This window comes from Aegilops tauschii, chromosome 1 (assembly GCF_002575655.3).
Source record: "Aegilops tauschii subsp. strangulata cultivar AL8/78 chromosome 1, Aet v6.0, whole genome shotgun sequence".
Taxonomy (NCBI): Eukaryota; Viridiplantae; Streptophyta; class Magnoliopsida; order Poales; family Poaceae; genus Aegilops; species Aegilops tauschii.
In genome coordinates this window covers 498471205-498494403 of record NC_053035.3, presented here as the reverse complement: position 1 = coordinate 498494403, position 23199 = coordinate 498471205, and the positions used below count along the sequence as shown (strand labels likewise).

The following is a 23199-nucleotide window of genomic DNA, read 5'->3' as shown; positions in this document are numbered from 1 at the left end:
TTTTTCGTGCAAACGTTGCAGGTCCTCCCGCGCCTCAGGTTTATCTTTTGTCTTCCCATACACGCCCAAAGAAGCCTACCAGGTTCACGCAAAGGTTCTTCGTCACGTGCATCACGTCGATTGAAGAGCGGACCTCTAGCTCTTTCCAGTAGGGTAGGTCCCAAAATATAGATTTCTTCTTCCACATGGGTGCGTGTCCCTCAGCGTCATTCGGAACAGCTAGTCCGCCGGGACCCTTTCCAAAGATTACGTGTAAATCATTGACCATAGCAAGTACGTGATCACCGGTACGCATGGCGGGCTTCTTCCGGTGATCTGCCTCGCCTTTGAAATGCTTGCCTTTCTTTCGACATTGATGGTTGGTCGGAAGAAATCGACGATGGCCCAGGTACACATTCTTCCTGCATTTATCCAGGTATATACTTTCAGTGTCATCTAAACAGTGCGTGCATGCGTGGTGTCCCTTGTTTGTCTGTCCTGAAAGGTTACTGAGAGCGGGCCAATCGTTGATGGTTACAAACAGCAACGCGTGCAGGTTAAATTCCTCATGTTTGTGCTCATCCCACATACGTACACCGTTTCCATTCCACAGCTGTAAAGTTCTTCAACTAATGGCCTTAGGTACACATCAATGTCGTTGCCAGGTTGCTTAGGGCCTTGGATGAGAACTGGCATCATAATGAACTTCCGCTTCATGCACATCCAAGGAGGAAGGTTATACATACATAGAGTCACGGGCCAGGTGCTGTGATTGCTGCTCTGCTCCCCGAAAGGATTAATGCCATCCGCGCTTAAACCAAACCATACGTTCCTTGGGTCAGCTGCAAACTCAGCCCAGTACTTTCTCTCGATTTTTCTCCACTGCGACCCGTCAGCGGGTGCTCTCAACTTCCCGTCTTTCTTACGGTCCTCACTGTGCCATCGCATCAACTTGGCATGCTCTTCGTTTCTGAACAGACGTTTCAACCGTGGTATTATAGGAGCATACCACATCACCTTCGCAGGAACCCTCTTCCTGGGGGGCTCGCTGTCAACATCACCAGGGTCATCTCGTCTGATCTTATACCGCAATGCACCGCATACCGGGCATGCGTTCAGATCCTTGTACGCACCGCGGTAGAGGATGCAGTCATTAGGGCATGCATGTATCTTCTGCACCTCCAATCCTAGAGGGCATACGACCTTCTTTGCTGCGTATGTACTGTCGGGCAATTCGTTATCCTTTGGAAGCTTCTTCTTCAATATTTTCAATAGCTTCTCAAATCCTTTGTCAGGCACAGCATTCTCTGCCTTCCACTGCAGCAATTCCAGTACGGTACCGAGCTTTGTGTTGCCATCTTCGCAATTGGGGTACAACCCTTTTTTGTGATCCTCTAACATGCGATCGAACTTCAGCTTCTCCTTTTGACTTTCGCATTGCATCCTTGCATCGACAATGACCCGGCGGAGATCATCATCATCGGGCACTGGTTCCTCTTGATCTTCAGCAGCTTCCCCCCTTGCAGCATCATTGGGCACATCGTCTGGTTTCTCTTGATCTTCAGCAGCTTCCCCCGTTGCAGCATCACCGTATTCAGGGGGCGCATAGTTGTCATCGTCCTCTTCTTCTTCGCCGTCTTCCATCATAACCCCTATTTCTCCGTGCCTCGTCCAAACATTATAGTGTGGCATGAAACCCTTGTAAAGCAGGTGGGTGTGAAGGATTTTCCGGTCAGAGTAAGACTTCGTATTCCCACATATAGGGCATGGACAACACATAAAACCATTCTGCTTGTTTGCCTCAGCCACTTCGAGAAAATTATGCACGCCGTTAATGTACTCGGAGGTGTGTCTGTCACCGTCCATCCATTGCCGGTTCATCTGCGTGCATTATATATAATTAAGTGTGTCAAAAACCATTACAGAACATCATGAATAGATAATTAAGTGACCAAGTTAATAGAAGTTCATCATCACATTAAAACCAAAGTACATACATAGTTCTCATCTAACAACATATATATAGCTCTCCAGAGCATCTAATTAATTAAACCATACATTGAAACTATGTAAAACATTTCAATGCGAAAACAAATGCGATCATAATCGCAACCAAGGTAACAATTGATCCAACGGCATAATGATACCAAGCCTCGGTATGAATGGCATATTTTCTAATCTTTCTAATCTTCAAGCGCATTGCATCCATCTTGATCTTGTGATCATCGACGACATCCGCAACATGCAACTCCAATATCGTCTTCTCCTCCTCAATTTTTTTATTTTTTCCTTCAAGTAATTGTTTTCTTCTTCAACTAAATTTAACCTCTCGACAATAGGGTCGGTTAGAATGTCCGGTTCAACCACCTCCTAGATAAATAAAATCTATGTCACGTTGGTCGGCATATTTGTCATAAACAATAAATGAACCAAATAGTTATAAGAAGATAATATATACCACATCCGAATCATAGACAGGACGAGGGCCGACGGGGGCAGATACCAAAACCATCGCACTATGTAATAAGAAGGAATAATAAAAGTAACAAAATTAGACAAGTATCTATCTAAAGTAAGAATTTTTCTTTCTTTCAGAAAGAAGATAAGAACAAGAGGCTCACTACGGTGGTGCTGGCGACGAGATCGACGCGGGCGATTGACGGCGGTGAAGACGGGGACGTGACGTGACGGACCGCTAAACCTAGACAAATCTCGGGGAAAATGGAGCTCGGAGGTCGAGTTTCGAGAGGAGAAAGATTAACTAGTGTGGCTCAGACATTTCATCGAACACCTCATGTGCATAGGAGGTGAGCTAGAGCACCCAAATTCCCTCCCCTCGCCGGCCAGAAAAAACAGAGCACTGTGGAGTGCTCTGCTGTGGCGATGGAGTATATATAGGCAACTCATTGGTCCCGGTTCGTGGCACCAACCGGGACTGAAGGCCTTTGGTCCCGGTTTGTGCCACGAACCGGGACCAATGCCCCCCTTTAGTCCCGGTTGGTGGCACCAACCGGGACCAAAGGCCTTGTGCTGCCCCGCGTCAAAAGTTTAGTCCCACCTTGCTAGTTGAGAGAGCTCGAGAGTGGTTTATAAGCGCTGCTGCGCCCACCCTCTCGAGCTCCTCTCAACTGCAGGCTTTCGGGCCTAACCGTTCTCTTTGCCTGTGGGGCCTACTGGGCCTTCTGCGGGCCTGAATCCTGGCCCATGGATGGGTTTCAAGTCGTATTCAGGCCGTGGTGGCCCAGTAGGTGGCATAATTTTTTCCCTGTTTTTTGTTTTCTCTTTTGCTTTATTTATTTTGTTTTGTTTCTACTTACAACAAAAAACTTATTTATTTTATTCCGTTTTGTTTCTAATTACTTATGTATTTTACTTTATTTATTTTATTTTTATTTATTTTACTGCTGCTATTTTTATTTATTTTACTGTTGCTATTTTTATTTATTTTATTAAGGTTTATTTATTTTATTTACTATAGTTTATTTTATTTTATTTTATTAAGGTTTATTTATTTTTATTTAGTTTATTAAGGTTTATTTATTTTATTTACTATAAAAAATGAACGTAGATGCGCCTATAGAGAAAATTCAACCTAAATTCATAATAAATTTCTATGAAATTCAAAGAAATTTAGTCTGAATTTAGGTCAAATTCCCTGTATAAGGGCATTTATTTTCACTTTGAGAGGAGCTCAACAAGGCAGAGAGGGACGGACTTATAAACTGGTGTGAGCGCCCTTCGGTTGGCGAGGTGGGACTAAACTCTGACCGCAACTAGGACCAACCCTTTAGTCCCGGTTTGTGGTATGAACCGGGACTAAAGGGTGAGCCTCTGGTCCCGGTTCAAGCCACCAACCGGGACCAATGGTGGTGGGCCAGGAGCGAGGCCCATTGGTCCCGGTTTGTCCCACCAACCGGGACCAAAGGGGTCGGATGAACCGGGACCAATGCCCCCACGAGGCCCGGCAGGCCCCTGGCCGCACGAACCGGGACCAATGCTCACATTAGTCCCGGTTCGTGACTGAACCGGGACTAATGTGAATATTGCCCTGTGATCAAAGCCCAGTTTTCTACTAGTGGATGCTTTAAATGTATCTTCGAAGGTGTCTGTTGGGTTGGTATGGATCGAGACTGTGATTTGTCACTCTGTGTGACGGAGACATATCTTTGGGCTCTCTCGGTAATACAACATCGTAAAGAGATTGCAAACAATGTGGTAATGAGTTAGTCACACGATCTTATATTACAGAACGAGTAAAGAGACTTGTCGGTAACAAAATTGAACTAGGTATGGAGATACCGACGATCGAATCTCGGCCAAATAACATATCGCCGGACAAAGAGAATTGCATACGGGATTATCCGATGTTTGACACGAGAAAAATATCTAAGACTTCAGGAGAAAGGAAGAGAGAGTGTATTTCTCTCATACGCCGGGGAAAGGAAAAAAAGTATGCCGGCGTGCCAGTGTACGAAGTACACAAAGAAATATGATACGGGAAACAAGTATTTCATTAATCTCATTGGAGAAATAAAATTACAAGATCCCATAATAAAAAGGTGCGCTTCATGGCCTACTAGCGCGGCCAGGCTGACTGTGATGATTGTGTGATCTCCTGGTTCTCGGGGCCTCGGAAGGCTTCCAGCGTTAATTACTTCTACGGGTTGCTCCACGGGATACCTCCGATTGAGCTGTGTGGTCGTCTTTGTCATCAACATACAAGTCGGCCTCATGTTTGTTCTGCAGTGAAGCACGGATATTGTTTGCGGAATTATAAGTCGGAGAGGGAGGGGCTCGCGAAAAGGGACGTGCTAGAGTGCAATGATCAACCGGCAACAACGATAGTGGTGAAGACAAGTGACAACATGGATTGGTCGCTAGAGGCCTGCTAGGGTGCGACGATTTGTCTTTCTCCCACAGGCACATTTGCTAGTAATTAGTAAAGATGGTTGTGTGCAACTCTGCATCATGCTTATGCAGAGACCATGGATAATCTTTCTTTTCAGAAAGAAAAAGGAAAAACATATGCACTGTATCCGCTCTGCCGCCCCATCCAAACAATCCCCTCAATTGTGAAAGGATTCCATTGTGAAATGTGGATGCTCAAGTCTCTCTCTTTCAGAGCGTCTGCCTTCCTTGCCTTGTCCTTGTGAGGGTTATTGCTTTGCTATATGACGCCAAGCCAGATGCAACGATGCAGATCGGCACGCTCGTGCGTGCACTGGCTGGATGCAAGCGGAGACGCCGCTCCACTAGCCGAGCACCTGTAGGCTGTAGTGTAGCACACTCGTAGCTCTTCAACAGGAAGCTGTAAGCCTCTGCGCTGCCCTGCACTACTTGGGCAACAACACGAGTAGTGGCATGTCGTGCGAGCTGGCGCGCGCAGAGGAGAGGTCACCGCCTCGCGCTCCAGAGTCGATGGTGGCGCCGGAGAAGGCTTGCACGGGAGAACGCGCGTCTAATTAAGCTATCCCACACTGTCGTAGAACATCAGCCGAGTCATCGGAGCTCGGCGTCGCCCCGAGTTGCGCGAGGCCGAGGCGAAGGAGGCTGCCTCGCTGCTCCGAGCAGGCCCAACCTGGCGTGCGCGCGCGGGGCTCCAAGACCCGAGACGTCTGCTGGGCCGAAAAAATCCACCCGATCGAAAGGCAGCTCGTGACTTTATAGTACCACACCGCCTGCCATAGAACTTCTTTTGCAGCTTAAATAGCGTGTATCCGGCCATCGATTTGCCGACGACGCAAGGCTGTTCTAAATAAGTCTGTCGAGGCAAAAAGCAGTCACACCACACTTCTGGCTGGGCCAAGCCACGGGCCTGTCACCTGAAGTTGCTGTTAAGTCGTGCATGAGGGGGGCCAGAAGTGTGGAATGACGTTAGTCTTTTTTATTTTATAAAAATACCATGATCCATCGTTCTATAATTATTACAGAAGACAAATAAGAAATAATATACAACGTTGATTAGTAATATTATTTACGGTCCTAAAGTTATATATGTTGGACCGACACGTACAAGGTGGATGAATAAATAGTTGGAAGTAGCAAACACAAAGAAGAAAAAGAAGCCGGACACACATGTACACGTCTCACAGACCTGCACAATTACTTGAGATGAAATTTGAAAAATATTCATACTTTTGTTTGCATGGTAAAAAAAAGATCCATATTGGATAAGTTGCTATATCACCTCTCTCTTCAAAAAATCGGATACATTGAGATGTATCAAAACTGTACTTTTATTCTTTTGCATGGTAAAAAAAGATTCATACTGTATAAGTTGCTATATCAACTTTCTCTTCAAAAAATCGGATACATTGAGATGTATCAAAACTATACTTTTATTCTTTTGCATGGTAAAAGAAGATTCATACTGTATAAGTTGCTATATCACCTTTCTCTTCAAAAAATCGGATACATTGACACGTATCAAAACTATACTTTTACTATCTGTTTTTCCTGCAAGTCATGCCCGATCTTACTTTATAACCCAAAAGAGGCATTATCACACTCTTAATACATGAATGGTATGAACCAAAAAAAAACTCACAATAAAAATATCTTTGCATGGAAAAATCTTGCATGAACCTAAAAAAATATATGCGTCTTCTTCAGAATTCAACAAGAACAAATTGAAAACATCAATGGTGGCCTACATATTCAGTTATACTGTTTTCGCTAGAAAGAAAGACTGAATCTTCCCATTCATTGGTTATATGGTGGACCTAACTATAATGGTCCGACCAAAGGGCAACATATCATAGCATATTCGTGTGAAAAGCTATGATTCTAAAACTCATGACAAGAAGAAATAGTAGCTCGGACTACATTGCATGTGCTGATGTAATGGTGACATCATGGACCACATTAGTAATTGAACATCCTTTATGTTTTTTTCTTCCGTCGAGTGTCAGGTAAGAAAGCAGTGTGTTCATGTGAAAGAAAGAAACATAAAATAGAGAGTTGTTGCGTTTGTTCGTTCGACCGGTTCCATAAGCTGCACATGACAAAAACTTTAACTAACATTTAACGTACAAATCGGTGTTGTGACAACTTGCACAATAAATCCATTTGCCAGAAGGCCATCTCGAGCAATTGGCACACGTATTATCATGCATGGACTTGATCAAAATATACAAGTTGTTTCGAGAATTATGGAGTTGTAATGATTTAGAAAATTTCAATGAGCATGCAGGGTCACCCTACTAGCCGCGCAAAGTGCTTATATATAGAGAATAAATGTTTAATTAGATACTTCACTCGTAAATAAGCACCGGTACTTAAAAAGCTTGGTTTATTTATCCCTATAAGGCCATTGAATCTAAGATCTAACCCGAGAGCATGGGAGAGATCCAACGGCCGAGATGGCCGGGGAGCATGGGAGCATGTCTCCCATGTCTGCACGTGGTACTCTTCCCTTTGCTTCCGCTCACAGTTTCTTTCCACACACTTCCCATCCCCATGCCCCTCTGATCCCGCGCCGCTCCGCTCCGGCATTCCGCCCCCGATCAGCACCGCCGCCCGATCCAATCCCCAAATCATGGCGCTCAGCCTCATGCCCCCTTCAAGCATTGCCCTCCTCACCCCACGGGGTCGCGTCAGAGTCGGGCCAGCGGCGCCGCCGCCGCCGCCGGCGTCCAGCGTCCGCGCCGCCTCCTCTTCCAGAAGGCGCAATGGTGGGAGGAGGAGGGGGCTGGCCGTCGTGGCGGCCTCGGAGGGCGGCCAGGAGGAGGAGGAGGAGGAGGGGCCCACGGCGGCGGCGGGGAGGATGAACCTCAACGAGTACATGGTCGCCGTCGACCGCCCGCTCGGCCTCCGCTTCGCGCTCGCCGTCGACGGCCGCGTCTTCGTGCACTCTCTCAAGAGAGGGGTAAAAATTCGACCTTGCAACGTCATTCTTTCTGTTCCTCACTTTTTCCTTCAGTTGATCTTTTCCACTCGAATTGCCACTAATCTACGCCAGAGGGATACTGAATTACTGACAGACATACTGCCAACTTGTCCAGAACATCAGAGCTGTTTCTCTGCATTTATCGCTGTGAATGAACTATCTATCTGAACTGTGTGCTATGGCCATCTCTGATTTGGAAGGCTTTTGCAAATTTACTAACTGTTGTTGCTGCTGCTGCTGCTGCTGCTGCAGGGAAATGCGGAGAAGTCGCGGATCATAATGGTTGGGGACACTCTCAAGAAGGCAGGCACTGACCACAATGAGGGTCTTGTTCGCATAAAAGACCTAGGTGACACGGAGTATGGCACTAGTAAAGTTTCTATTGCTGAAACCTTCTTCGTATTCTTCAAGTATCACAGAAAGATCATTGTGCTAGATAGGAGGTTTTCTGTTTGATATTAGCTATGTTATCCTGTATATCTGTTGCAACCTATAGCAAATATGTGGTGTCAACTCATAACTGTATGTCATCTCAAAACCATGTGGTACGGGCATACTTTAACCATAATACACCCTCCGCTTTAAAAAGAAGCGTGTCTCAGCAACACTTCGCATTTCAAGGAGTTTTTTTATTATAAAGGGTGAGTGGTTGATTAGGCACCCATGCTTCGGAGGCACATATGCATTTAACTAGTACCAGTTGATATTTAATAAATCATCTAAGCACCTACAAAGAGATGCTTGCATTGCAGGAGATAAGATTTGTAGGTGAATAATGATGTGGCGAACTGAGTCGCACATAAGCACTAACTGTACCATTCCATCAAAACATTAGTGGTTTCAACATCCTTAATTAAACTTACTAATGTTGAATCTCTGAAAGTAGGATGTAACTAGTGGTCACTCTTAGAAGTTTGAACTTGCACTTATTTGTTTGGTCATATGTTTTCTGTAATGTATCTGCAGGATGGTTCTAAAACAAGAGTCAGGACCATGCAATCTTGTCCTTGAAAGGCCAGTTGCGCCTTATCCAATACACCAGTTGCATCAAAATGAAGATTATCATATCCTATTTAACAGAGGGAGGGTTTCTCTTCCGACCTGGAATAGTGCTATGTTGTCCTCAAAGCTGAATAAATCATCTCCAGGAAATGGGAAATCTGGTTTTGCTGTATTTTCCCCAAGGCTACTAAGTTCCCAAGGATGGGCGCTTTTATCTAGTGAGAAAGATGGACTCAATAGGAGGAGTACGAACCTTGCAAATTGGATGAGTGAGATTGTTGGCTTTTACTCTGATGAGGATGACATGGATGCTGAATGGGCACATGGTAGTTTTCCTTTGGAGGAGTACATTAAAGCCCTAGACCGTGCTAAAGGTGAACTGTACTATAATCATTCACTTGGTATGCAATACAGCAAGGTCGGTAAATAATTCTTTATCCTCTTCTTCTTTTGCTATGTATACTACATGAAGTGATGAAGGTGCTATGCATTTCCTTTCAAAACTTTAGGACTAGTCTGTCAATCAGCATAGCAATCTTTGAATATTCGATGTATTTTGTCACAGATTACTGAGCAAATATATGTTGGATCATGCATACAAACACAAAAGGATGTGAAGATGTTATCAGAGACGGTGGTAGGTTCACTGACATAGCACAATGAACAGAAATCTTATTTGTTCAATTTGTACCTGGCCTTTTACCATTCAGTTAAGTTTCTGACATTTTAAAAGGCACCAGGGTATTACTGCTGTCCTGAATTTCCAAAGTGAAAGTGAGCGCATTAATTGGGGAATAAATTCTGAGGCAATCAACGATTCTTGTCGTCAGAACAACATCTTGATGATTAACTACCCTATCCGGTAGGATTTTATTTTTCTCACTAGTAGATCAGAATGAAAAACTTAGTTGATTAGAGTGCCTTGCAGAAGCAACAGTGGACGTGCTTAAATATATTATAATATCACTGAGTAAAAGAAATATTTATTCTTGTTGTCAGAATAACATCTTAATGATTAGCAGCAGTCTTTTTCCTGTTAAAAGAGATATTTATTCTTCCTTTATTTTGTAGTTACAGTAAGTAGGGTTATGTAGATACCTGCTAGTATAGGATGTAATGTTCAGCATTATCTGTACAGTATCCCTTCTGTTTGATAACTGTTGCACTTTCCTGTTTGGGAAATAAACATCGCTGCTATATAGTTGGCACTTCCTATGGAATCTGATTTTCATTGAACTATAGATGCCCTCTATTTTTATTGTTTTCAGAGAGGTTGATTCCATGGACCTGAGAAAGAAGCTTCCTTTTTGTGTTGGTCTTCTTTTGCGCCTAATAAGGAAGAACTACCGTATATATGTGACTTGTACCACTGGATATGATAGATCACCAGCATGTGTGATTGCATATCTACATTGGGTTCAAGATACACCTCTTCATATTGCTCACAAGTTCATCACTGGGTTGCATTCATGTAGACCTGACAGGTAGTTTTATATGACATAGTTTTCTTAATTTTAGGGAATTAACTCAACAAATAAGAGCAGTCTGGTTCTTATTTCCACTGTCTTAGTTATTGTGGCTATTGTTTTGGGAGCTTAAAGTTTCATTTGAATACACAGAGCTGCAATTGTTTGGGCAACTTGGGATCTCATTGCATTAGTTGAAAATGGAAGACATGATGGCACTCCTACACATTCAGTGTGCTTTGTTTGGAACAATGGTCGGGAGGTAAGTTCGTTCATGACAGAATGTATCCAGAATGTTCCCTAAAAAAAGTATCCGGAATGTATCATTGAGCAGTGCTTTTGGTGTGAAATTATTGGGTTAATTTCTATCTTCCTCTTGATAATCACTAACCTGACGGAATTGAATGTTATGCATTTTCTCCAGGGTGAGGACGTGGAATTGGTGGGGGATTTTACAAGTAACTGGAAAGACAAATTAAAGTGTAACCACAAGGGCGGATCCAGATATGAAGCTGAGGTTCGACTTCGACATGGAAAGTAAGCTGCCGATTATAAGATTCTGAAAAAAAAAATCAGTAACGAGATTCATCAGTGCCTTGGAGTTGGTATTATATGAGAATATTGCAGAGAGATGTCATCTTTCTATCATGGTTCAACTTATGATCAATTTTCTTGTGATACTTTAGAGTTATCCACAAGTAACTAACCCATACTGGTTCAGGTACTACTACAAGTTCATAGTTGGGGGTAATTGGAGGCACTCGAGTTCGTTGCCGTCAGAGACAGATGAACACGGAAACGTCAACAATGTGATCAGAGTCGGTGACATCGCCCGGATTCGTCCTGCTCCCAGCCAATTGCAGATAAAGGTATACAACCTGCCTATTTTTACGCTAGTTAGACAGATATCCTCATAGTTCCATTTCTCGATCAAACCATGCCTGCTTTTCTAATGCACATCTTTATGTAGATATCTGTATTATACGATAATAAAATGTGATGTCTCTCATGGCAGGATCCATCTGTTGTTAAGGTGATGGAGAGGGCACTGACTGAGGATGAGCGGTTTTCGCTGGCGTTTGCGGCACGCCTCATGGCATTTGCAATCTGCCCAATCAGATTGGCTCCAAAGCAGTAGGCATGCCATCCCAACCCAACTCCCGATTCCGTAGTTTACATAAACCTCATGAACAGAGAGCAATCGTTTCGCACCGTATGCTTGTTGAAATCAAACGTGGTTGGGCACAATGTATATCTCTTGTAGTTCTATGAGCTGTACCTGAAATGAACTTTTACTCTGGGTCTTTGGGTTGTTCACTCTAAACGGAATAGGTAAAATAACTAACTACTTTGCTGGAGGCTCTCCCTGTCTCAAGGTAAGAAATTGCCTCTGTAACCCGGGAGGCGGGAGAAGGGGGGAGGACGGCCCCTTTGGGTCGACTATCGGCTTTACCTTACCGGATCCCGGACTCCTGAGGTAAGGGTTGAGCTTCGCCAAGACAGATCCGTGAGAAGTGTGACCTGAAGATTCAGTGCTGAAGATAACCGGTGTATGCTGGGAACGTAATAATAATTCTTACCGTACAGTTAAGGTGTCAATTACAAACAGAACAAACAGCTGCTGTGGTGTAGTGGTTATCACGTCAGTCTTACACACTGATTGATTGCAGGCCGAAATGATTGATTGAATTATTATTTTTCTCTCCATTAACAAACTAGCTTTATTTCTGCTTTCTTTCTTATTTTTGAACATCAGTACAGACACAAACGCTCATATACACGCGCATACACCCACCCCTATGAACGCACACACGCACACCCTACCCCTATGAGCACGTCCGAAAGACTGAGCCGGCATATCATCTTGAGATTTACGAAGTCACCGTAGGCGCCTCGTCGTTGACGGGAACGTCCCCTCCCACTGAATGCGCATCGCCGGAAATACTGAAATAAATACAGAAATAAATGCGAGCACCAGGATTTGAACCCTGGTGGGCTGGGGATAGCACAGTCCCTCTAACCATCCAACCATAGGTTGGTTCGCTCTTTGTTACCTTCTATGATGATGTACTTTGGTTGCACACGCGAACATATTTGTTATGTAGATTAAATCTATACCTACTAATAAAATAAAATAGGTATTCTTAGTCCGTTTTACTATTTTATAGAAAATCCCCTAATGTTTCTGACATTAAACCCACAGTACATATTAAATGTTTTTAAAAATACTCATATCTTGTAAATCGTAACTCCAAATTTAACATGTTATATATGGAATTTAATTAGAAAAATATGTAGAATCTGAAAATGATGTTATTTTACCTGTTAAGAATTTTAAAAATACTATCTAAGCTGCAATGTTAATTAACAATGCATTATCCATCTTTTTTTTATACCGGTACTGATTTAGATTGGGGGTGAACACCTCGGCAAAATGAGGATTGGACATGAAATTGAAGATAAATTTGCTAGAGACACCGAATAAATAAGGACATGCATGACAAGAAATAAAAGAATGACCCAATAAAGATAGGATGTCTGCTATAAAAGATAAAAGAGAAAATGCAGAGGGGATCCGATAAAGATGAGATGTTGCGTATTCTCCTATATATAAGAAGAAAAAGGAGAGTACATGCATGAAAAATAGTAAAAAGGAGGCATGCATGATAAAAAATAATATAAAAGACAAGTTTGATAAGATGTAAATAGTGATGAAACAGGGACCAGTACCTATGACATGTATGGCAAGAAATAGTGATGAAATAGGGGCGCAAGTACCTGTGTCCACATGAGACCATAACAAAATGTTCTTTTTCAGAAAAAAATCTCTTTTTATGATTAAAAAATCATGTATCTATTTAACAACCTTTTTGACAACTCTTCATGTATTTAAAAAATATGCATGTGAAACAAAGTGTTGAAAAGTTACCATAAGTTGGTGATTCTTAAACTGAAAGTTGTCATTGCTGCACACATGTCTTTGTAGTGTGCTAATGTGTCATCGTTTGTTTTTGTCGTTTTTCTTTACTCGCCCGTGACAACACCCCATTCCGAACATGACATGAATAAATGCATGACCACTTACCCGTTTCTTTGTACGAATTAAATCTACATGCAAGCCGTGTTGAAATAGAACACATGAATCTTAAACTGCGCTTTTATAGGTTAAGATCATCTTTGTTTGGGCCGTAGGTACAAATTCTCAGATTATAGACCATTTTTTGCAAATTAAGAGCGTGTGGTATTTTTTCTCCTGTTGCAACGCACGGGCTTTTTTGCTAGTTGAACTAATACATTGAAAGGAAATCACGGACCAACAACAAAAGATTTCATACTTATGCTCTACTAATCATATTGCTAGACCATCATTTATATTGTTTGAATATATCATATGTATCGTCTCCTAGTGGTTGCACCATAAGACAAAGTCTCCCATGCCTACACATGTTATTGTTGAAGTGAGCACCTTGCATGGACTCGATATGTGCCCTACAAGAAGTTGAAAACTCTAAGTTCTTGTACAATGTTAGGTGCTCAGAAAAAAAACCCGGGAGTTTCTAAAGCACAAGTGCTATAGGAGAGCCGCCTAATTAAGTGTCTATCCTCTATAATTAAGCACCGACAGATGCTTAAAGGAAGACTGATTTATTTCTTTAAACACCTCTCCTAAACGTCTTGCATTGTACAAGGCCTAATACGGTTAGAAACAACATCATTTCGACAACTCTGCGTAACCTAATATAATGGCACACTCTCACTCGGATCTGAGCCTCTCAGCACTAACCCCATTTAGTTAGCTAGTTCCCAAACATATTGAGGCACCCGTTTTTAAAGGTATATGGAAACCAACATGAAAAGTCTGCCGCAAAAGTGAGAGGGCGGACATGGGAGAAAGATGTGCCACCCATCACGATAACATCAATTCTTACTACCATCCAATCTACACTTGGTCAAGTTATCTTTCTTTAATAAGACTACTAATCTACATAAATAGCAACTGAAAATCCAGTGGCATATAGTTATCCTCAGTTGTACCAGACATCCGCTCCTCATCTTGTCACACATCTGAGCAAAGGCAATACCTTGGCCGGTCCGGTAGCGTGAGTCTGTGGTAATGTTGTGTTGGGCGAACCCTATATCCTTGGGGGTGTAGGGAAGAACGGGAGCAACGTCGTATCTCCGTCAGATCACATCGACGATCTCCATCTTGCGGTCAGAGTTCAAACAACAACACCATTTGCATTTAGTGTGGCATAAATTATACAGTTCTTATAAATAACACCCAAACTTTAGTTATTCTAGTCGATTACCCCTAGCCCACCCAAAAAAATCGCCCCACCCACCGATATCCGATAATGCCTCCATTTCACCTTCAAATTCTGCTATGCTCCACTTCTACGTTCTCCCTCCTCCAACCTCGCCTCGCATCATCTCTCCTCTCATGCGACCAGCAGAGTCCGCCATTGCTCCACCATCATGGATGATGAGGCTATAACAAGGGGCAGTGGAAGGGTGGATCTCTTAGATGAGGTGGGAAGGTGGCTGAGCCATCCTAACTCAGTATAGTATACGCCTTCTTTGTGAAAAAACGACACTCCCTTCGACCCACATTTATTGTTGGCAATTAATATGGACCGAAGGGAGTACGAGTTATTATTAACAATGATGATTTAGAAAAACAATGATAAAAGTTGTTTTGGTGCGTAATATTATCACGCTGAAGATAAACAGGACGAGGATACCAACGGTAAGGAGGCTAGGCACGTAATAATAACACTTGCCGTACAAATTCGTTGTTAACTGAAAAAAAAGACATAGTTGCTGTGGTGTAGTGGTTATCATGTCAGTCTTACACACTGAAGGTCTCCAGTTCGATCCTGGGCAGCAACAATTCTATGTCCTTCCTAATATTTTTTTGGCCCATTATTTTCCAGTATCTTGTTTTTCTTTTTCTTTGGCGCTGCGGTCAGGAGTGACTCAGACGACTATTATTCTGCGTGTCAGTGATACATAGCGATAGGTTTTACAGTACATCTTACTACAGAATTTAAGGTGATGAAATAACTTTTTCTCTTCATGAACATACTAACTTTACACACACACAGTGGGAATTACAAACTGCAGATACAGAGTAAATTGTACTTGATGAACAGCTAGTCATTAACTCCACTAACTCTAGTATAACACAGTAATAAAACTAGACTAAAGAACATCGGAAAAGAAAATGTCTCTTTAGATCATTTTCTCCTCTCTTCTTTGACTCCACCAGCACTAGCATGACAGAGATGTAATAACACTAGACTGAAGCACTGCGAAGAAATTGCCCCTTCAGCAGTGGCGGAGCTAGGCAGGAATCTATTGATCTTCTCCTTATCTAATCCATGCACAGTAAAATTTCTTCACTGTTTTTTTTGCCTAAGGCAGGGGGGGCCACGGCCCCCTCAGACTTGCACTAAGCTCCGCCACTGCCCTTCAGATCCTCTTTCCTCCATGTTGATGCGGTCAATCCTGCCGAGTGTTGAACGCTTTCTTTTTCTTCTATGTTCCAACATCGATTTGGTTTGGCCATGGGCCACTGCATCTTGACTGCGATAATACCTCTCATCATATCACACCGCTCCTATAACAATGAAGTTTATCAATGAAACACATTTCAGATCCAAACCCGCCATGTTTGCACTTGCATTCTTGCTGCTCCTGCTCATAGAAACCACACAATAGGTTGCCCAAGACAGCTACATGGAGGGCGCATGATCTTGGAGAATGCATCACGAGGGGAGAGGGAAGACTTGATGTCCATGATGGCATGTATCGCAGATGACCCTGATGGCCTCCTCTCATCGTGGCGAGGGCAGGACTGCTGTCGGTGAGAGGGCGTAAGGTGCAACAACATGACCCGCCATGCCATCGAGCTCGACCTTCATGCACCTTACAACATCTAGTCATCTACTAAAGGTGAGATAAGATCTTCTCCAAAATACCTGTAGCATCTGCAATATCTGGACCTTGGCGGAAACTATAATCTCTTCGGGTTTAGAGGCCGCCTCCCAGACTTCTTAGGGTCTCTTCGTGACCTGCGGCACATCAACCTCTCTTACCTAATTTTTAATGGCATGGTGCCCATCAGCTTGGCAACCTATCCATGTTACGATACCTCAATCCGAGGACTTATTATCTGCACTCATTCGATCTCTCATGGCTGCCACAGCTCTTTGCTTAAGTGCCTTGACCTGAGCAACGTGAACCTATGTGTCATGGTAGGCCAGGTTGCTTTGTGCCCTGCTCGAACCTCACCAGGCTCAAGATTGTCGACATCTCTTCCAATTCAATTCAAATGCATTTCAACATTATTAATTGGGCTTGTGACACAACCAGCGTCAAATATCTCAACCTTGAGCGCAACAATATATATGGCATGTTTCCTCCACAGTCGGGAAACTTTAGCTCACTTGGAGACCTTCAGCTAAGTGGTAACTATCTGAAGGGAATAGCCTTTGCAGCCTGAGAATATTTGAATAAATATCACATGTTGAAGTGCTTGGGGGGGGGGGGGGGGGGGGGGGGGGGCGGGCAAGGGCCCCCTGCGCACTTGTTGGCGTTTATGTTTTGCAGATCACTTTTTACGGGCAAGGGCCCCCTGCGCACTTGTTGGCGTTTATGTTTTGCAGATCACTTTTTAATTATTATTTAGAGAACAAACATACAGATAAAAAGGAGGCGTGATAACCCACAAGTATAGGGGATCCCAACAGTTTTCGAGGGTAAAGTATTCAACCCAAATTTATTGATTCGACACAAGGGGAGCCAAAAAATATTTGTAAGTATTAGCAATTGAATTGTCAATTCAACCACACCTAAAGATTAAATATCTATAACAAAGTGACCAGTAGCACAGTAATGATAGTTTGATAGCAGTTGTGACGGTACAGTGGTAACGATAACAGCAGTAACAGTTTTGTAGCAGTTGTAACAATAGCAATAGCAATAGTAACTTAACAAAAACACTATGTGGAAAACTCGTAGGCATTGGATCGGTGAATTCGTTGGATGCTATTCATCGTATAATAGTCATAACCTAGGGCGATACAGAACTAGCTCCAGTTCATAAATATAATGCAGGCATGTATTTCGTAAATAGTCATACGTGCTTATGGAAAAAACTTGCATGACATCTTTTGTCCTACCCTCCCGTGGCAGCGGGGTCCATAAGGAAACTAAGGAATATTAAGGTCTCCTTTTAATAGAGAACCGGAACAAAGCATTAACACATAGTGAATACCCTCAAACTATGGTCATCACCGGAAAGTATCCCAATTACTGTTACCCTGGGGTTTACGGATCATAACACGTAATAGATGCGTGTGACTTGGAAGATCGGATCTTGAACATAGATATAATGGTGAAAACATAAACGGTTCAGATCTGAAATCATGGCACTCGGGCCCTCGTGACAAGCATTAAGCATAGCAAAGTCATAGCAACATCAATCTCAGGTCACAACAATCGATTAAGTCTTCTGTAAGTCATGATCACCATCGGCCAACAACGGGCTATTGGTTGCAGCAATTTTGCTCCTCATCTCCAGGCCTATCAAATGCATCGATAAGATAATAAATCTCAAGAGAGCTAGCTTCGATATCTTTTCCACCACTGTGAAAGATGTTCTTCCGAGTGGTACAAGTAGACAGCTTGGACTTGAAGAATATGTACAACAATCAAGAAATTTCTTTAAGAATCAGAAGCCTACGTTGCCATATTTTTCTAGGTGGCCTGAGAGCTGCATGCCCCTCCATTCGCCTGAGAGTTGAGAAGCTATTTGCGGACTATGCACATAGCTATTCTGACCGGCTTGATAACCTAACATCCTTCTGGGTCCTTCACTGCTCAACACCGCATGAGGTGATCAAATCTGGACTCGCCAGCACTTTTGAACTTCTCTACACCAAAAGCCATGCTGCACCCATAATGTATGTGATCAGATCACAACTCACTGCCACTTTTGAACTTCTCTACATCAATACTCGTATTCTACGCATAATTTATGTGCCCCATATTTTTAAACTTCTCTGCATGCACTAGAACTCGTCCTCTTCCACGCATAGCCCCGAGATCTTATTATTGGACTCAATATTGCTGATGAACATACCTACACCAGAAATCGTGCTCCACGCATAGCCGCATCTCAACTATCGCCTATCGATTATCTTTCTTTGGCAACATGGGCATCATCTACAGGTTTGCCAATTGTTGCCATCGGTCTCTTCCACAGTACTGACAAACAAGCATATAGAGTTGCCAATGTCATTGTCACACTGCTGTTGCTGTACGGCAACCTTGCTTTGGAATTTATTTCTGTGTACTTAGCAGTACGTTCTAGCGGAGAGTGGCCTGACATGGTTGCTCAACATAGCCTTTTTGGATTCTTTGCCCAAAACAAAAGGCACATTGCAAGGACTTGCTTGACCAATACTGGTGCATGGATGCCTGCCACTCGTTGGAGGATATTACAATGCTAGCTCGTATACACATTAATTTGGTGTGGTATTATTACATAAAGGATGATGAAAGTTACATGGAACACACCAATGCTAGGGGCCAGTGGACTATGAAGTCTATGTTTTTTTTTGAAAGATAGGGGTTTCCCCCCTGCCCCAACTTTTATTAAAAAGCAAAGGCGAAACCAACACGACCAGGACAATGTACAGCGCTCGGCAACAGCCAAAGTAGCTGTCACAGAAGGACATAGCAAACTACCCTATTACAAGGCAAAATAGATGGGTCCAGCCAATGCCTGGAGAACCAAAACAGGTGGACTAAGTTCAGGTAGTTCAGAACATTTCACATCTCCCAAGCTATTCTAAGCAATTCCCCTCTTCGCCGATCCAAAAGCCTTAAGCACCGGAGAAGCAGCGCACCTTGGGCGTCGGAGCACAAGATCTTCCATTGTCTCATCAGTCCACCCACCAGGTCCATGATGCAGCGAATGCTTCGCCATTTTCGCCCCTGAAACACAAATTCATTGCGCAGAAGCCATAAGCCCCACAAGGTAGCAGATGTGGCAATATTGATAGCTTCATATTTCTTTTTCTCTTTCCACAAAGTAGACAAGGACAAAAAAGAAGATGGGGCACAGATACCCATCCCTTCAGCAATTATATTCCAGATTTGATTGGCTACCACACAATCGAAAAATAGATGGTTAATCGATTCATTTTCCCCACAGAAAACACAAGTAGGATCTTCCACATGTCTTCTCTTGGCTAGACTATCTCTAGTCAAGCACTTATTGTTATATGCTAGCCAGAGAAAAACATGGATATTAGGGGGGGACTTTGATTTTCCAAATAGCATCTTTAATATCAGAAGATATCCCTCCAAAGTTAATCATTTTGTACAAAGATTTAACTGTTTAAATCCCAGAAGGTTCAAGATTCCATCTAGGAGAGCCTGGAGCAGCCCCAAGGGTAAAATTCCTAACTATCTCACACAACTCATACCATTTTTCCATAATGCTATCATCTACACACCTCCTGAAAGTCAGCTGTAGAGAATTGACATCCCAAACCTGGGCAATGGTGGCATCTTGTTGTTGACAAATGTCAAACAACTCCCAGAATCTAGTTTTAAGGGAGTATCCCCCAGTCCAGGAATCATGCTAGAAGGCAATGTTCTCACCATCTCCAGGGACCCAATTAATAAAAGTTTTAGATCCATCAAGAGCCCAGGTTAGGCTTTTCCAAAAAGGAGAGCCTAATCCAGGGTTTCCCCAATAGATATTGGGTTTGTCAGTAGCATATTTGAAGTTAATAATTTTCTTCCAATCACTATCCCTCCCATCATAGAATCTCCTTCCCCATGAGGCAAGGAGGGCCATGTTGTACTCTCTAAGATTAGGAACCCCTAAACCCCCAAATTCTTTTTTCTGAGCAATCTAGCCAGATGGTATTTATGATTGTCACCCACATTGCCCCCAAAAAAGTGAGACGTCTGTGAGGTGATGGCATCAATGGCCCACTTAGGGAATTTCATAACAGACATCAGGTAGGCAGGAATGCTGGCTATGCATGTAGTTAAGAGAATTAGTTTGCCCCTGTAGGAAAGATGTTTACCCAACCAGCCAGCAATATTTTTAATAATCCTGTCAATAATATGCTGAATGTCCTCTCTCCTAAGCTTTTTATAATGAAGAGGCACTCCAAGATATTTGAATGGAAAATCTCCAAACTGACAACAGAAAACTTGGGCAAAATTGTTGGACAATTCCAAAGGAACATTGATGGTATGGAGATCACTTTTATTAAAGTTGATTTTCATACCAGAAAGGCTTTCAAAGCAAGTCAAAATCAATTTCAGGTTCTTGGCATAAGCCATTGAGTCTTGCAAAAATAAGATAGTGTCATCAGCATACTGCAGGCTGATGACACCCCCAGGAATCACCTGGGGTAGGAGACCAGCAATTAGGTCAGCTCTGGCAGCTTTGGATAGCATTTTGGTAAACACATCCGCAACCAAAGTAAAAAGTAAATGAGAATGAGGATCACCCTGCTTTAGCCCCTTCCCAGCCACAAAATGTGGCCCATTAGTTTCATTGATTCTAACCTTAAAAGTCCCTTGATGTAGGGTACTAAGGACCCAGTTAACCCACTTGATCCCAAAGCCACTAGAAAGGATCATCTCTTTAATGAAATCCCAATTAACCCTATCATATGCTTTCTCATAGTCCAACTTAAGAATAAGGCCACTACTCCCAGACATGTGAACCTCATGAATCACTTCATCAGCCATCACAACACTTTCCAAAATGAAGCTCCCTTTGATGAAGGCAGTCTGGTTGGAGGAAATTAGTTTATCACATAAAGGAGAAACTCTAGTAGTCATAGCTTTAGAAAAGATCTTAACAGCACAGTTACTAAGGCTAATAGGCCTAAAGTTTTTCATCTCCCTGGCCAAAGGAGTTTTGGGGATGAGAGTAATCAAGGCAAAATTGAGTCTGAAAATATCTAGAGTACCAGCTTCAAAATCCCTGACCATCCACATGAAGTCATTTTTGATGATATCCCAAAAAGTTTGGTAGAACAAAAAAGACAGACCATCAGGGCCAAGAGCCCCGCAGGCATATGAGCTCTTGATAGCTTGCTTAATTTCCTCTTCAGAAAAATGTTTTTCTAAATTATATCTATCAAGTTCAGAAACCTTCTCATCATCTTCCGAAAAGTCAGCCTCAAGATGAACATCAGGTTTAGCCTCAAAAGCAAGAAGTTTCTTATAGAAATCAGTGGCCACTTCCAACATGTCAGCAGTAGACGTCACTACCCCATTGGGGCCATCCAGTTCTGCAAGATGGTTTTTCCTGTGTCTATGGTTTGCCAAGGCTTGGAAATATGCATTGTTCCTATCCCCTTCCAAAAACTTTTTATCTCTTGATCTCTGCCACAAGGCAGTTTCTTCTTTTTTCCAAATATCTTCCAATTCCTTTTTAAAGTATCCTAGTCTAGCAAAATCACTGGGGGAAAGGTTTTGTGTCTCAGAAGAGACATCCAGCTTGTCAAGCTCCACAAGTATGACTTTTTTCCTGTTCTTAATAGCAGCTTCAATGTTAGTACTCCACCCCTTAATTTTTTTCCTGAGAACCCTAGACTTAACCATCCAATTTTCCACAGACGAAATATCAGAGGAAACAGATCCCCAAGCACTTTCCACAACCTGATTGAAGTTAGGTTGGGAGAGCCACCATTTTTCAAACCTGAACATCTTAGATCCACAGTGTCTACTCCCCCCAGTATTGTAACATCCCAGAATTCTAAATTTTGGAATGTTATAATAAATAGATAGATTTGATTGATGGTTTGATTGTGGTGTGGTTGCTTGTGTGAAATTGAGTGAAAATTGAAACTTTTTGAAAGTTAAATGAGAGGGAATAAAAGGACTTTCCCAAACTTTCATCTTGCATTTATGATCTCCATGAATTCAAATTCTTTTCATCACAAAACCCTAGAGTGAAGATGGCATGACTTCTTCCATTTATTTAAATGAAAAGGGTTGTTGAAAATATTTGAATTTCATTTGAAAATATTTCAAATTCAGAAACTTTAAGCAACTTAATGATTTTCATGAGAGAAGATAAAATGACTTCTTCAAAAACATATGAAATATGAGTTGGGAGTTTAAAATAATTAAATTTAAAGCCCCCTTTTGAAATTATTTTCAATTTGGAGTTATTTGGATTTTATTCAAATTATTTTTCTCCAAAAATAAAATATATGGAAAATAGGGTAAAATGATTCCCTAGAATATAAAATTGGAGAGAAATAAATTTGAAATCATTTTGGTATTTTTTAAATGATTTGTATTGGATTTTATTGCACGAGTAGCATTGTTTGCTTTATTTAAAATATTGTGGATTTTATTTGAAGCTAGAATAATGTTCATATTGTAGAAAATAATTTTCTGAAAAGTTTGATAAATTATATGCCTATATAAAGTTTTTGTTTATTATGTTCCCTTTTGTTTTTGTTCTTCGTAAAAAAATCCTACGAACAGTGCCAGGCCGAAGCCCAGCACTGCTCCTCACCGCACTGGCCCACTGGCCTTTCGGCCCAGCCCCGCCGCACCCGCTCGCCCGCTCCGCCGCCCGCTTCGCCCAGCCACCGACAGGTGGGGTCCACCTGTCGGGACCTTCTCCTACCCGCCGCCGGAGTCCGGCTCCAGCACTCCTCACCGGCGACGCCGTGTCCAGGCGGGACTTCTCTCCCCTTGCCCCTCGCCCAAGCCGCCCTCGCCTCCCCTCCTATATAAGCCGATGCCCCGGCCCTCTTCTCTCCTCAACCCGAGGCACCACCGCGCCCGCTCTCGCCGGAAACAGCC

At 42.7% G+C, this 23199-nt stretch overlaps 1 protein-coding gene and 1 non-coding gene across 3 annotated transcripts; both read left to right on the top strand.

The window, feature by feature from the left end:
• The first annotated feature begins 7403 nt into the window (after positions 1-7403).
• Positions 7404-11639, top strand: LOC109773061 (phosphoglucan phosphatase LSF1, chloroplastic). 2 transcript variants are annotated; one of them, XM_020331764.4, is made up of 10 exons: positions 7404-7846; positions 8120-8237; positions 8834-9287; positions 9435-9506; positions 9610-9731; positions 10138-10353; positions 10489-10597; positions 10760-10872; positions 11057-11204; positions 11351-11639. In XM_020331764.4, exons 3-10 carry the CDS (start codon positions 8835-8837, stop codon positions 11471-11473), a joined length of 1356 nt encoding a protein of 451 aa, XP_020187353.1. In that variant the 5' UTR covers positions 7404-7846; positions 8120-8237; position 8834; the 3' UTR covers positions 11474-11639. The 2 variants fall into 2 exon arrangements, with proteins under 2 accessions (XP_020187353.1, XP_020187352.1); XM_020331763.4 differs by having other exon boundaries at positions 7407-7846; positions 8120-8226.
• Positions 11640-15152: 3513 nt separating this feature from the next.
• TRNAV-UAC (transfer RNA valine (anticodon UAC)) lies at positions 15153-15225 on the top strand. Its single transcript has one exon. It is a non-coding gene; the product is annotated as a tRNA-Val (tRNA).
• Positions 15226-23199: the final 7974 nt, after the last annotated feature.